This window comes from Pelophylax lessonae (assembly GCF_965119305.1).
Source record: "Pelophylax lessonae genome assembly, chromosome: 5".
Taxonomy (NCBI): Eukaryota; Metazoa; Chordata; class Amphibia; order Anura; family Ranidae; genus Pelophylax; species Pelophylax lessonae.
The window spans coordinates 63399216-63414162 of NC_138772.1; the positions used below are offsets into that span (position 1 = coordinate 63399216).

Below are 14947 nucleotides of genomic sequence, written 5' to 3' on the forward strand. Positions count from 1 at the left end.
ACGTCACTCACCTGAAGGCAGCTAGGGGGCGAGCCGACCGTCCTTCTCACTGGGATGATCACAGAGCTCATGTGATCCTTCTATATAGGATCACATGTCTCTGTGATCATTTCACAAGCCCACCCCCCCACAGTTAGACTCACCCCCCCTAGGCTTACATTTAACCCCTTGATCACCAACAGGGTTAACCCCTTCCCTGACAGTAACATTGCATATTTTTAGCACTGTATAATGTAGTAATGTCACTGGTACCCCCAAAAGTGTCAAAAATGTCAGTTAGGGGTTCAATCTGTCTGCCGCAATGTCGCAGTCCCGCAAAAAATCGCAGATCCCCACCATTACTAGTAAAAAAAAAAAAAAAAAAAACAACAAAAATTACATAAATCTTTCCCGTAGTTAGTAGACATGATAACTTTTGTGCAAACCAATCAAAATACACTTATTGCGATTTTTGTACCAAAAATATGTAGCAGAAAACAAATTGGCCTAAAATGTTAAAAAATTTTGATTTTTTAATTTTTTTTTGAGAATGTTATATTGCAGAATGTGAAAAATATATATATATATTTTTTTTTGCAGAATTGTTGCTCTTTTTTTGTTTATAGCGCAAAAAATAAAAATCGCACAGGTGATCAAATACCCCCAGAAGAAAGCTCTATTTGTGGGAAAAAAAGGACATAAATTTTGTTTGGGTACAGCATCGCACGACCACGCAATTGTCTGTTAAAGTAACGCAGTGCCAAATTGCAAAATAGGGCCTGGTCATTAAAGGGGCAAAACCTTCCGGTCTTAAAGTGGTTAAAGTTCATGTGTGTGTAAAGGCAGGCGTCCCAATACTTTTGACAATATTGTGTACTGACACTGCTTGCATTTAAAACAGTAGGGTTGTATTATTGAATGCAGAGTTGCAATATTTCTCTTTTATATCTGCTTGGAGTGCATCTTTAAATGCATTTTTAGCATATCTCAACTGACAAAGGCACTTACTTGTATCTTTGCCTTCAGAAACAAAACTGTTTGTCATATCCCCAAATATAATTGTCATGAGAGGGAGGGCAGCTCCGTGGGCAACTGCTGCGATCGTCCCAACGAGCATCAACAGCCAATCCAGGGGCCCGGAGTACCGGAACTGAGAAATACAAAAAACATAGCAACTTATTTAACAGAGGAGAGAAAGCAGTCACAGCAGACAGATATCACTTTGCAACAGACAGGAGAAATCTAAACAAAATTCATTTCAAGCTGGCTCTACACTAGAGAGTAAAATTGTTAATGGGGTAAAATTCATTTTAGACCACAGTGACAAGAGAATTCAAAGGATCAGGATGGAAAACCTTTCTCTAAAGAATGAATTTCAAAGAATGTATGTGGTTTTTGTTTTGGAAAATTATAATAATTACGAAATAAATGTTAAACACAATTTTTGAAGCACTTTTAACTTACATTCTTCCACTCATCGAATGTCCAAAGAATTTTTGCACGAATGTTCCTTTGAAAATCTACTAGTGTATAGTTAGCTTTACTCATAAAGGGCCTCTAGATGTGTTAAAGGGGAATAAAGTTCCATTGACTGCTCTTTGCTATGACAATCATTATTTTCAACAAGGAGAGCCAAAGAGAGCTGAAACTACTGGGCATTATGGCCTAATTGTAGCTTGAAGTGATTGTAAAGGTATATTTGAAAAACAAAATAACAAAATAACAAACATGTCTATACTCACCTGCTCTGTGCAATGAGATTGCACAGAGCAGCCGTGAACCTCCTTTTTTTTGCCGCCCCCCCCATCACTGGCTTGGATTGACAGCACTGGGAGAAATGGTTTCCAATGCCCCAGCAAAGCCAGCGAGACCTGGAAGTGAGGGGAGGGAAGAGCTGCAGATGTGCACAGTGCTGGATCGAATGAGGGCTCAGGTAAGTAAAAGGTGGGGGGGACGGTGAGGGGGATTGCTGACACCTAAACATTTTTTACCTTAAAGGAGTTGTAAAGGCAAAAGGTTTTTTTTTTATCTTAATGCATTCTAGGTATTAGGATAAAAAGTATTCTGTGTGAAGCAGCCTCGCCAGCACCCCCAATACTTACCTGAGTCCCCTCTCTGTCCAGCGAAGTCCATGAGACCCTCGGCCATTCAGGAATCTCCCTCCTGATTGGCTGAAACCAACAGCTGCGCCATTGTCTCCCACAGCTTTCAATCAAAGTCAGTCAGCCAACCAGAAGAGGGGGGGAATGGCAGCTCCATGTCTGAATGGACCCACAGAGTTGCAGCCCGGCCCGGGTGCCCCCATAGCAAGCTGCTTGCTGTAGGGGCACTCGACTGAAGGGAGGGGCTAGCAGCAGCAAAGTGGGACCCAAGAAGAGGAGGATCTGGGCAAAACCAACTGCACAGAGGAGATAAGTACAACATGTTTACTATTTAAAAAAAACAAAAAACGAGACTTTGCAATCACTTTAATGCAAGGAATGCATTAAAGTAAAAAATGATTAGGCTTTATAACCACTTTAATGAATATAGAAACATATTGCTGTTGTTTTCTTGTAGCAAAAAGATAATTTAAGTGTCAGTCCACCTAAATTTGATATTTTAGTTTTTTTATTAGATTCTGGAGAGTAAAACCTGCTGTCAGTTTCTTATATCTCTGTGGGACTCTATTGGTGAAATCTCTATGGACCTTGGTAAATTAAATTTTATTATTTTAGGTGCTGTATGAAAATTCTGTCCATAGCAACCAATCAGGATACTTAATTTTCAACTCAGCACTAAAATTGACAGTTGGAAGCTGATCAGTTGCTATGAGCAGCAAAAGTGTTCTTCATTTTTTTGTTTTTCATTTGTAAGTAACTCAGTGCCCTGGATGTTTTTAATCTTGAGACCCATATTGATACCTTTGATCCTTACCATTGTGAGTGGTCCCACCATTTTGGCTTTTTCTTTTTTCTTGAACTTGGTGAAAAAGCTTTTCTTTTCTCTGCAAAAAAAAAAGGAATTTTTTTTGTTACCCAACTTAAATAGGTACCTTTTTCTGGTTATATATATATTTATATTAAAGTGGAACTAAACTCTACAAAACATTGCTTGGACTAGACTAGAATTATTGCAGTGTAATTACTTGGTACATTCGTAACATCTTTAAGATGTTAAAAATGGAGCTGGGATGCTGTAAACGCGCTGAGGGGGTGGCTTGGTTGGAGCCCTGGCTGAGACTGCCGTATATCCTTTACAGTGGACTTGCAGCAATGTGCAGCTCATGGGATACTTTTCTTGCTACTGGGATTGCTCAAATGGTGTTAAAGAAGGAAAAACCTTCTAGTAGCAGTCAGTGTGAGAAAGGACTGGTAGCCAAGTGTTTGGCTAAGAATGGAAAGTAAGAGGGAACTGTAGTCCAGAGGAGGGAGACTCTTCTGTAATTAAGAGCTTTTGAATTGCATTTCCCAGAGGGAAATCGCCAGGAGGAGGGGAAACACCTGCATTTTCTCTCTACAGGCCCCAACCTCCTCTTGCCATGAGGGAGACTGGAGAGTGCACATTGCTGTCCAGTGTGCACCACCACTGCTGCATATCATCTGCCTGAGCAGGATCTGGAATGCTGAGTTCAGGGGTGCCAACAGACAGAGTCACCTGGGTGCAGAGTAGAGAGTGGGCTAATTGATGTGTGTGACCGAATGGTGAGCTGCAACATCGCTGAGACTAGTGAACAGATGCTGTGGGGATTTACTATCTGCTGGTAAGAGACTAGGCTCTTTAGAAACTGACCATACAGCCATCTAGTAGCTTTATTGCTGCCTGCAGGCTTAACTGGGAGATTATTCTCATGTGCACCAATGGTACAACTGGGCCCCAACACTACCCGGCTAAAGAGTTAGCTCTAAAGACTGTCTCTTTACAGCTGCTATTCTGAGACTGTTACCTATTGCTTATGCTAAGTGTTACCTCTCAGAAGACATTGCACCATATCCTAGCCATTCTCCTAGAGTACATTCTAGATTAGTTATAGTAATATTATTCACATTGCAATTAATGCTTATATGCACTATTTATTGCTAACTTTGCAGATTCATGAGTTAATCCCAGTCTAATGGTACAGAACTGTATTCTAAGTTACTTTGGCATAGTGATTATACTGTCTAGTGGACTGTGTCTGAGCCTACCTTCTGTGTGTTCATTTATGATCAAATCACCATTTATTCTAACCCATACCAATACATTGAGTTAATTTACCACAAAAGGGTCTTGTGTCCATTTCCTGGTGCTAAGTCACAGCCGAGTTAAAGGTTTAAAGGTCTATTTATGGCTACTTGCAGTAACTTTTATTCAACCAGATGTGACAGAGGGGCTGAGGTTGTTCTTGGAGTCAGGCACAGAGAACCTAAATTACCAAGTAGGTCCTGCACATGGAAAGTGCTACAGACATGTTAGGGAAAACATGAAATTACGAAAAGGGTAAAAATCTTAAATCTTTATGGTTCATGCACACTGTGGTATTAAAGGCATAAAATATGGCTAGCATTTTGTTTTTTCAAGTTCCAAGAGCCACAGTTGGAGCATGCAGCCTGTCTTAGAAGTAGAAAGCTGTATGGCCCTGTTCTCGTACAAATGCTGATATTTCATTGCATTGGTATTTACCCATGCATGCACACATGACATGTTCATGGTCGGGAAAATACACTCTACGCACAGGCAGAGTTGCTGTGCATTTGAGACCATTTTTAGCCTAGCAACTAATCAGATTCTAGCTTAGCTGACATTCCTCTGGTCAGTTCAAATCTTATTGCGCAGTAATACAAATATCACTCTGTGTCAGACGTTTTACATTAGGCCCTGTACGGCCCTGTTACTTTCTCTGAAACAGATTATAAAAATAAATAGTTAAAAACAAATGTACATTATTGTGAATGTATCTCTTACTATCCGTGTATGCTTGGCAAAGTTAAATATCAAAGCAACTGCAAACAGTAATCTGGTTACTGACTAAATAAATCACCTGTTTGGACTGGGATCTTCAATGGTCATGGTTTCTTCTTCTGGCCCGTTGACTTGACTTTTCCCATTCACGCCATTTTCTCCAGTGCTCTGCTTACCTGCCATCTCTTCAGCACCTACAAAGTACAAATATCTTATTCATGCAAAACTGCAGAAACAAAGAAAACCTCCCTTAGTCATACTTATTTCTCAGATGTTAAAGAAGGACACCAAAAGTAAAGAAACAGCCCTACATACCCCATATCATGGACTAAGTAACTGTTGGAAACCTCTGGCTTTTTGAGCAAAAGCTAGCCCAGGATTGGTGGGTCAGAAGATTTGAGTGAGCTGTGAAAGTGGAAGCAATTCACGTGGAGAGGAGATAATTGATGGTTATGTTACATAGTTACATAGATTGTGACATTGAAAAAAGACACCAGTCCATCCAGTTCAACCTATGATGTATGTGTGTGTGTGTTTGCTGTTAACCGTACATTGTATGCCCCTTTATGTTGTGGTCTTTAAGGTGACCCTCTAATAGTTTTTTAAACTATCGATGCTCCCTGCTGATACCACTGCTTGTGGAAGAGAATTCCACATCTTTACTGCTCTTACAGTAAAGAACCCCTTACGTATTTTAAGGTTAAACCGTTTTTCCTCTAGTTTTAGTGAGTGGCCACGTGTCTTATTGTATTCCCTTACTCTGAAAAGTTTGCTCATTATGCTAGGGTCATCACCAGTACAGTATTTGTACATTGATATCATATCCCCTCTCAAGCGTCTCTTCTCCAGAGAGAATAAGTTCAATGAATGTAGTCTTTCCTCATAGCTGATGTCCTCCATTCCCCTAATTATCTTTGTTGCCCTTCTCTGGACTCTCTCCAGTTCTAGCACATAATTTCTGAGGATCAGTGCCCAGAACTGGACGGAATACTCCAGATGCGGCCGAACCAGAGTCTTATAAAGTGGGAGAATAATCTCTTTATTTCTAAAGTGAATCCCCTTTTTTATACATGCCAGTATTTTGTTGGCTTTGCTTTCAGCGGCTTGGCATTGCATGCCACTGACACTCAGGCACTCACTGACAATCAGGCACTCAGTATTCACTGACACTCAGGCACTCACTGACACTCAGGCACTCAGTATTCACTGACACTCAGGCACTCACTGACAATCAGGCACTCAGTATTCACTGACACTCAGGCACTCAGTATTCACTGACACTCAGGCACTCACTGACACTCAGGCACTCAGTATTCACTGACACTCAGGCACTCATTATTCACTGACACTCAGGCACTCACTGACAATCAGGCACTCAGTATTCACTGACACTCAGGCACTCACTGACACTCAGGCACTCAGTATTCACTGACACTCAGGCACTCACTGACAATCAGGCACTCAGTATTCACTGACACTCAGGCACTCAGTATTCACTGACACTCAGGCACTCACTGACACTCAGGCACTCAGTATTCACTGACACTCAGGCACTCATTATTCACTGACACTCAGGCACTCACTGACACTCAGGCACTCAGTATTCACTGACACTCAGGCACTCATTATTCACTGACACTCAGGCACTCACTGACACTCAGGCACTCAGTATTCACTGACACTCAGGCACTCAGTACTCACTGACACTCAGGCACTCACTGACAATCAGGTACTTAGTACTCACTGACACTCAGGTACTCAGTACTCCTTGACACTCAGGTACTCAGTACTCACTGACACTCAGGTACTCAGTACTCCTTGACACTCAGGTACTCAGTACTCACTGACACTCAGGTACTCAGTACTCCTTGACACTCAGGTACTCAGTACTCACTGACACTCATGTACTCAGTACTCACTGACACTCATGTACTCAGTACTCACTGACACTCATGTACTCAGTACTTACTGACACTCATGTACTCAGTACTCACTGACACTCATGTACTCAGTACTCACTGACACTCAGGTACTCAGTACTCCTTGACACTCAGGTACTCAGTACTCACTGACACTCATGTACTCAGTACTCCTTGACACTCAGGTACTCAGTACTCACTGACACTCATGTACTCAGTACTCACTGACACTCAGGTACTCAGTACTCACTGACACTCATGTACTCAGTACTCCTTGACACTCAGGTACTCAGTACTCACTGACACTCATGTACTCAGTACTCACTGACACTCAGGTACTCAGTACTCACTGACACTCATGTACTCAGTACTCACTGACACTCAGGTACTCAGTACTCACTGACACTCATGTACTCAGTACTCACTGACACTCATGTACTCAGTACTCACTGACACTCAGGCACTCAGTACTCACTGACACTCATGTACTCAGTACTCACTGACACTCATGTACTCAGTACTCACTGACACTCAGGCACTCAGTACTCACTGACACTCATGTACTCAGTACTCACTGACACTCATGTACTCAGTACTCACTGACACTCAGGCACTCAGTACTCACTGACACTCAGGCACTCAGTACTCACTGACACTCAGGCACTCAGTACTCACTGACACTCAGGCACTCAGTACTCACTGACACTCAGGCACTCACTGACAATCAGGTACTCAGTACTCACTGACACTCAGGTACTCAGTACTCACTGACACTCAGGTACTCAGTACTCACTGACACTCATGTACTCAGTACTCACTGACACTCAAGGGGGAAGGGGGACACCATGTTTGGACACCTAGGGGTGGTTTTACTAGAGACATACACTGTGCACTTTTGAAAAGTACAGTTGCACTCTGCAAGGTGCAGTTGCTCCAGAGCTTAGTAAATGAGCAGAACTCTGCTGACTTTCATCATCCAATCATGTGCAAGCAAAAATGATTTTTTTTTATTTTCCTTGAATGTGATTGGGTATTCTTTGCAAAGTGAAGCTTTAAATCATTTACTAAGCTCTGGAGCAACTGCAGTTGCAGTGTACAACTGCACTTTGCAAAGTGCAAAGTCTATTTGCCTTTAGTAAATCAACCGCTAAATGTGGACAAAATACTATATGATACATGGAGCACTTTATTGAGGCATTGAGCACATCTTTTTGCTATGCATTTTATAGTTTTTTAAAGCAGTTTACAGTTTTTTGCTACTTATGTTTTGTGAAGCACCCTATATGGCTTAACTAGGCACTTTATATATCTGATTAATTTGGTATTCATGCACCTAGATTAAACTGCTACTTATTGTTTTAGGTACAGTGCCTTGAAAAAGTATTCATACCCCTTGAAATTTCCCACATTTTGTCATGTTACAACCAAAAACGTAAAATGTATTTTATTGGGATTTTATGTGATAGACCAACACAAAATGGCACATAATTGTGAAGTGGAAGGAAAATGATAAATGGTTTTCAACATTTTTTACAAATAAATATGTGAAAAGTGTGGCGCACATTTGTATTCAGCTCCCCTGAGTCAATACTTTGTAGAACCACCTTACGCTACAATTACAGCTGCAAGTCTTTTTGGGGATGTCTCTACCAGCTTTGCACATCTAGAGAGTGAAATTTTTGTCCATTCTTCTTTGCAAAATATCTCAAGCTCTGTCGGATTGGATGGAGAGCGCCTGTGAACAGCAATTTTCAAGTCTTGCCACAGATTCTCAATTGGATTTAGATCTGGACTTTGACTGGGCCATTCTAACACATGAATATGCTTTGATCTGAACCATTCTATTGTAGCTCTGGCTGTATGTTTAGTGGTCGTTGTCCTGCTGAAAGGTGAACCTCCACCCCGTCTCAAGTCCCTTGCAGACTCTAACGGGTTTTCTTCTAAGATTGCCCTGTATTTGGCTCCATCCATCCTCCCATCAACTCTGACCAGCTTCCCTGTCCCTGCTGAAGAAAAGCATCCCCACAACATGATGCTGCCACCACCATGTTTCACCATGGGGATGGTGTGTTCAGGGTGATGTGCAGTGTTAGTTTTCCACCACACATAGCGTATGCTTTTAGGCCAAAAAGTTCAATTTTGGTCTCATCTGACCAGAGCACCTTCTTCCACGTGCTCGCTGTGTCCCCCACATGGCTTCTCACAAACGGCAAACGGGACTTCTGATGGCTTTTTCTTAACAATGGCTTTCTTCTTGCCACTCTTCCATAAAGGCCAGATTTGTGGAGCGCACGACTAATAGTTGTGCTGTGGACAGATTATCCCACCTGTGGCTCTCTGCAGCTCCTCCAGAGTTACTATGGACCTCTTAGCTGTTTCTCTGATTAATGCTCTGATTAATGCTTTCCTTGCACGGCCTGTCAGTTAAGGTGGATGGCCATGTCTTGGTAGGTTTGCAGTTGTGCCATACTCTTTTCCTTTTTGGATGATGGATTTAACAGAGCTCCGTGAGATGTTCAAAGCTTTGGATATTTCTTATAACCTAACCCTGCTTTAAACTTCTCCACAACTTTATCCCTGACCGGTCTGGTGTGTTCCTTGGCCTTCATGGTGCTGTTTGTTCACTAAGGTTCTCTAACAAACCTCTGAGAGCTTCACAGAACAGCTATATTTATAATGAGATTACATGACACACAGGTGGACTCTATTTACTAATTAGGTGACTTCTGAAGGCAATTGGTTCCACTAGATTTTACTGGTATCAAAGTAAAGGGGGCTGAATACAAATGCACACCACACTTTCTTTTTTTTTTTCTTGAAAAAAAATTTGAAACCCATTTATCATTTTCCTTCCACTTCACAGTTATGTGCCACTTTGTGTTGGTCTATCACATAAAATCCCAATAAAATACATATATGTTTTGGTTGTAACGTGACAAAATGTGGAAAATGTCAAGGGGTATGAATACTTTTTCAAGGCACTGTATATCTTGGAATGGTATATTTAAGCGCTGTATATATATTATATATATGAATTTACTATCAAAGCTAATAACAGGCTGACAGTGGGTATCACTGTTTGCATGTAGCCATACACAAAGCATTTACCTGTATGGTAAATGCCTGGATGCAGCTGACATCTACTAGAATCCAAAGAATACACTTAACCGGATGTGTGAGAAGGGGCCCCCTAAATGAAAGGTCTAGCTGCAGGGAAGCGTAGAGGATCAGGTAAGTCATTTTTTTTTGTTCCCCTAGACAAGAACAAACAATAAACCACTACAAGCAGGGCCGCTGATGGGGGGGGGGGGCACCGGTCCTCTTGTAGGGGGCCCGAGCACACAGAGGGGCCCACACAGAGAGGGGGATTATTATTGGACAACAAATACAGAACTCTTCCTCCAGCAGCTGAAAGCTGATCTCTCTCTCTCTCCCTGCTGCCAGATTTTATCTGCTGAGAAAGGTACAGTTGTCCCTCACCAACCCCCCTCCCAGCCCTGGCTCTAATGTTAGCTCTGCTCCTGAGTTTGTTATCTCTAATTTTGTTTCTCTACCTCTGTCTCTCTGATCACAAAGCTCCAATTGCCCAGCCTATATATTTTTTTCATCTCATCTTCATTTTTAATTATGAAATTGTTTTTTTTTCTTTTGGATTTAGCAAGAATTATGTGAGTTATGTTGTATATGTGTCTGCTAACAATAGTTTTATTGTAATTTTAGCTAAATATATATTTAATATTTTCTTGGGGGGGCCCTGTTAGGTAGTCTGTACAGGGCCCAGCGATTTCTATCAGCAGCCCTGACTACAAGGGATCATTTTTTACTTGCCCGGAGTTGGCTTCAAGTTCCACTTTAATGCATGTAAGAAAAACAACCATCTATGTTGCAAATATCAACAAATCAATTCAATGCTTTTTACATACACAACAGAAAAGGGACAGATGGAACCCGGTAGCTGTGGTCAGTAGAGGTCATAAAGGCAGGCAGACACAATAAGGGATTTTGTAAATAGTTTAAACAATAACTCACCCTAGCTCCACCGCACTGTGAGAAGATAAAGAGCTAAGTGTCGGTGCTCAAATGTTATATGAATAAAGCCGGCACATGAAAAGGCTTCTTTCACGTAAAATTCTTTATTCCAACAGGGATAGCGGTGACAACATGACAAATGCTGATGCGTTTCGGCTTTACGCCTTCCTCATTATGAGGAAGGCGTAAAGCTGAAACGCGTCAGATTTGTCATGTTGTCACCGCTATCCATGTTGGAATAAAGAATTTTACGTGGAAGAAGCCTTTTCGTGTGCCGGCTTTATTCATATAACATTTGTAGATAGTTGTTCACATCAATGCTGCATGAACTCAAATGCAAAATGCAGCGTGTGATAGACATGTGCAATTCATTTTGATACGATTCAAAATTTGGACAAAATTTTTGTTATTCGGAGAATTGGATGTGTCCGAATCTCCAATTCACAATAGTAACGAATGTCAAAGTATCCGAAATACTTTGTATTATTAGTACAGTAACAGTGCATATTTGCATATTTATAGCACTGATTACTGTAGTAATTTCACTGGTCCCCCCAAAAGTGTCAAAAATGTCTGTTAGGGGTCCGATCTGTCCGCCGCAATGTCACAGTCCCGCAAAAAATCTTACAGATCGCCGCCATTACTAGTAAAAAAATAAATAAAAATGACATTAGTCTTTCCCTTAGTTTGTAGACGCGATAACTTTTGCACAAACCAATCAAAGTATGCTTATTGGGATTTTTTTTTACCAAAAATATGTAGCAGAATATAAATTGGCCTAAAAGGATGAAAAAATTTGATTTTTAATTTTTTTTTTTGGGAATGTTATATAGCAGAATGTGAAAAAAAAAAAAATATATATATATATATATATATATTTTTTTTTTCAGAATTGTCGCTCTTCTTTTTGTTTATAGTGCAATGAATCAAAATCGCAGAGGTGGTCAAATACCACCAAAAGAAAGCTCTATATGTGAGAGAAAAAAAAAGAGAAAAGAGAAAAAAAAAGGACATCAATTTTATTAGGGTACAGCGTCGCATGACTGTGCAATTGTCAGGTAAAGTAACGCAGTGCTGAATTGCAAAAAATAGCCTGTTTATTAAGGGGGCAAAACCTTCTGGTCCTTAAGTGGTGAAAACAGTTTCTGTATTACACTTTTTTTTTGCCCTCTTGGGTACCGGTACACATACCTCCCAACTGTCCCTAATTTGGAGGAACTGTCCTGCTTTTGGAACCAAACTCTCTGTTCTTCCTTGAAGATGATGTAAGGACCTCTATTAACCACTTGCCGACCAGTCACTGGGACTGTACTGCGGCAAAGTGGCTCGATTCCGTCTAGCGACGTAGACCTACAGCGCTGGGCTCCTCCCCCTTGTTTTCAGTCACAGCGGGAGTCGGGCCAGGGGAGGAGCGGCGTCGATCGCCGCTGCTCTTCCCCGATCGCCGGGGAATCGAGTTTGGAGATCCGCCCGCTTGTGTAAACAGAGCGGGCGGATCTCCTAAGTGACAAGGAGTGACAGATTGCAGGGTTCAGCATAGCTGAACATGCGATCTGTCCCTGTGTCACTCAGTCACCTCCCCCCACACACGTTAGTAAGCACCAGGCATACATTAACCCCTCCCTCTCCAATAAAATTAACCCCTTCCCTGCCAGTGTCATTTTTACAGTAACAGTGCATATTTATAGCACTGATTACTGTAGTAATGTCACTGGTAACCCCAAAAGTGTCAAAAATGTCAGTCAAGAGTCCGATCTGTCCGCCACAATGTCGCAAAAAAAATCACAGATCGTCGCCATTACGCATAAAAAAAAAAAAACACCCAAAATGACAGAAATCTTTCCCTTCGTTAGTAAACGCAATAACTTTTGCGCAAACCAATCAAAATACGCTTATTGTGATTTTTTTTTACCAAACATAGGTAGAAGAAAACAAATTGGCCAAAAATGTAAAAAAATTTTGATTTTTACATTTATTTGGGGGGGGGGGAATTTCATATAAAAAAAACATTAAAAATATTGTTATTTTTTCAAAATAAACTCTCTTTTTTTGTTTATAGCGCAAAAAGTAAAAATCGCACAGGTGATCAAATACCACCAAAAGAAAGCTCTGTTTGTGGGAAAAAAAGGACGTAAATTTCGTTTGGGTACAGCACGACCGCACAACTGTCAGTTAAAGTCGCACAGCGCCGAATCGCAAAAAGTGGCTCAAACGTAAGACAGCAAAATCCTCCGGTGGTAAAGTGGTTAAAAAAAAAAAAAATGTATAGTTTATCCATCAAAAGTGTTTTGCTTTACTAAACTTTTTATCTAACCTTTAAATTCTATATGTTGTTTTGAAAAGCCAAAATCATGGAAAGCAGTGTTGAAAAAAAGTTAAATTTAAAGAGTTAAATCACTCTTTTAATTATTTTTTATTTTTTTGGCTTGTTTCTCATAGAACGTATTGGAGGCATGGCCGGGGCATGTCATTCGTCTATATTCCTTGTTCTATAATGTGTCCTTCTTTCCAATCTCACAAAGCTGGGAGATATGCCGTAACTGTTACACACAAAACTTCTGCTGCTACACAGAAAACTGGAACTAGAATAAACAGTTACATAAAAGCATCACACAGAACATTGTGCAATCCTACCTAAAATGCTCTTCAACAAAGGCTTGATTCCAAATCCTTCTGTACTACAATGAATTGGCTCATGGTTTATATACTCCAGATTTGGCTACGGAGTCATGAATCCAGCTCCTCCCTTTCTAGGGATGGATTAATATTAATACTATATATGAAAGGAGCCAACCCCGCCTTACTCCCAGTGCACATTAACCATGGATTACGTCACGATGTCCTCTGTATTCTGTACTGCTGATGACTCCAAAATACTCACCACTTGTGTGCAAATTAACTTGAGAAAACATTTACATAAGACAGACGGGGAGGTTGTCAAAGGACAAATGGGACCCACAAACAATTCAATCTGATCTTTTGGCATCCCGGCAATTCATTTCTTTCAATTCCAGATGTTTATTCAGTCGTCCCTAAACTTTTTAACCACTTCAATATTCACTTTTACCCTTTTCCTGCCCAGACCAATGTTCAGCTTTCAGCGCCTTCACAATTTGAATGACAATTGCAGTCATGCAACACTTGTACCTATAAAAAAATTGTTATTTTTTGTCACACAAATAAAGATTTCTTTTGGTGGTATTTAACCACCACTGGGTTTTTATTTTTTGCTAAATAAACGAAAAAAGACGGAAAATTAAAAAGAAAAAAAAAAGAATCAAAAAAGTTAAGTCAACAGCTGCAAATACTGTAGCTGCTGAATTTTAATATTAGGACACTTACCTGTCTAGGGATCCCACGATATCTGCACCCCAGCCGATTCTTGGATCGGCTGCGGGTGCCGCCCCCATTTGTGGTAAAAGAAACCAGCAGTGAAGCATTTCGGGTTCACAGCTGGTTCCCTACTGTGTATATGCAAAGCGTGCTGAGTTTTATAAGTGGCCCGGTATAGGAGTAAGGAGGAGGGGGGCCGAACTTCAGAGGGACCTCGCCACGGTGGAGTCTCACAGGAGTGGGGACAGGTATCTGTCAAAAACAGGTACCCATTCCCCCCTCCCCTCTGAAAGGTGCCAAATGTGGCACAGGAGGGGAGGAGGAAGAAGATAAGAGGAGCTTTCACTTTTTGGTGGAATACCACTTTCATTTCTGGTATAAAATTTTGCAAATAAATAATCTTTCTTCATAAAATGCCAGGACAGTATAAATACCCCCAAATAAGAGGCATTTTTGAAGTTGTAATTTTTATCACAATTATTCAGAAAATGAAGAAATTCAAAAACAAAACACATTTTTACAATTTATTTTACATACCGTCACCAGTGCAGTACAGCATAATCATATAACTGGTGTGGCGGTGATCAGAGACACTGACTGGTGACAGTACGGAAAAAAAAAAATCCTATTTTTTTTATTAAATTGTTTTTTCTTTTTTTATGATTCTTTTTTCAAGCACACTGTAACCAGAGCAGTACATAGTAACACTGTACTACTCTGGGGAAGTGATCAGGATTTTTCTTTTTTTTTTTTTTACACATTATGAT

The 14947-nt window shown here is 40.7% G+C and overlaps 1 protein-coding gene across 1 annotated transcript in view; it reads right to left on the reverse strand.

Moving 5' to 3' along the window:
- LOC309556300 (ATP-dependent translocase ABCB1-like) overlaps positions 1-13561 on the reverse strand; it is an 80397-nt gene extending 66836 nt beyond the window's left edge. Inside the window, exons 1-4 of the mRNA XM_082258741.1 lie at positions 13482-13561; positions 4979-5093; positions 2896-2965; positions 988-1129 (exon numbers count right to left, since the gene is read on the reverse strand). Of these exons, the coding sequence (XP_082114867.1) occupies positions 988-1129; positions 2896-2965; positions 4979-5082 (316 nt within the window). The 5' untranslated portion in view covers positions 5083-5093; positions 13482-13561. The remainder of the gene's footprint in view (positions 1-987; positions 1130-2895; positions 2966-4978; positions 5094-13481) is intronic.
- Between the last annotated feature and the right edge of the window lie 1386 nt (positions 13562-14947).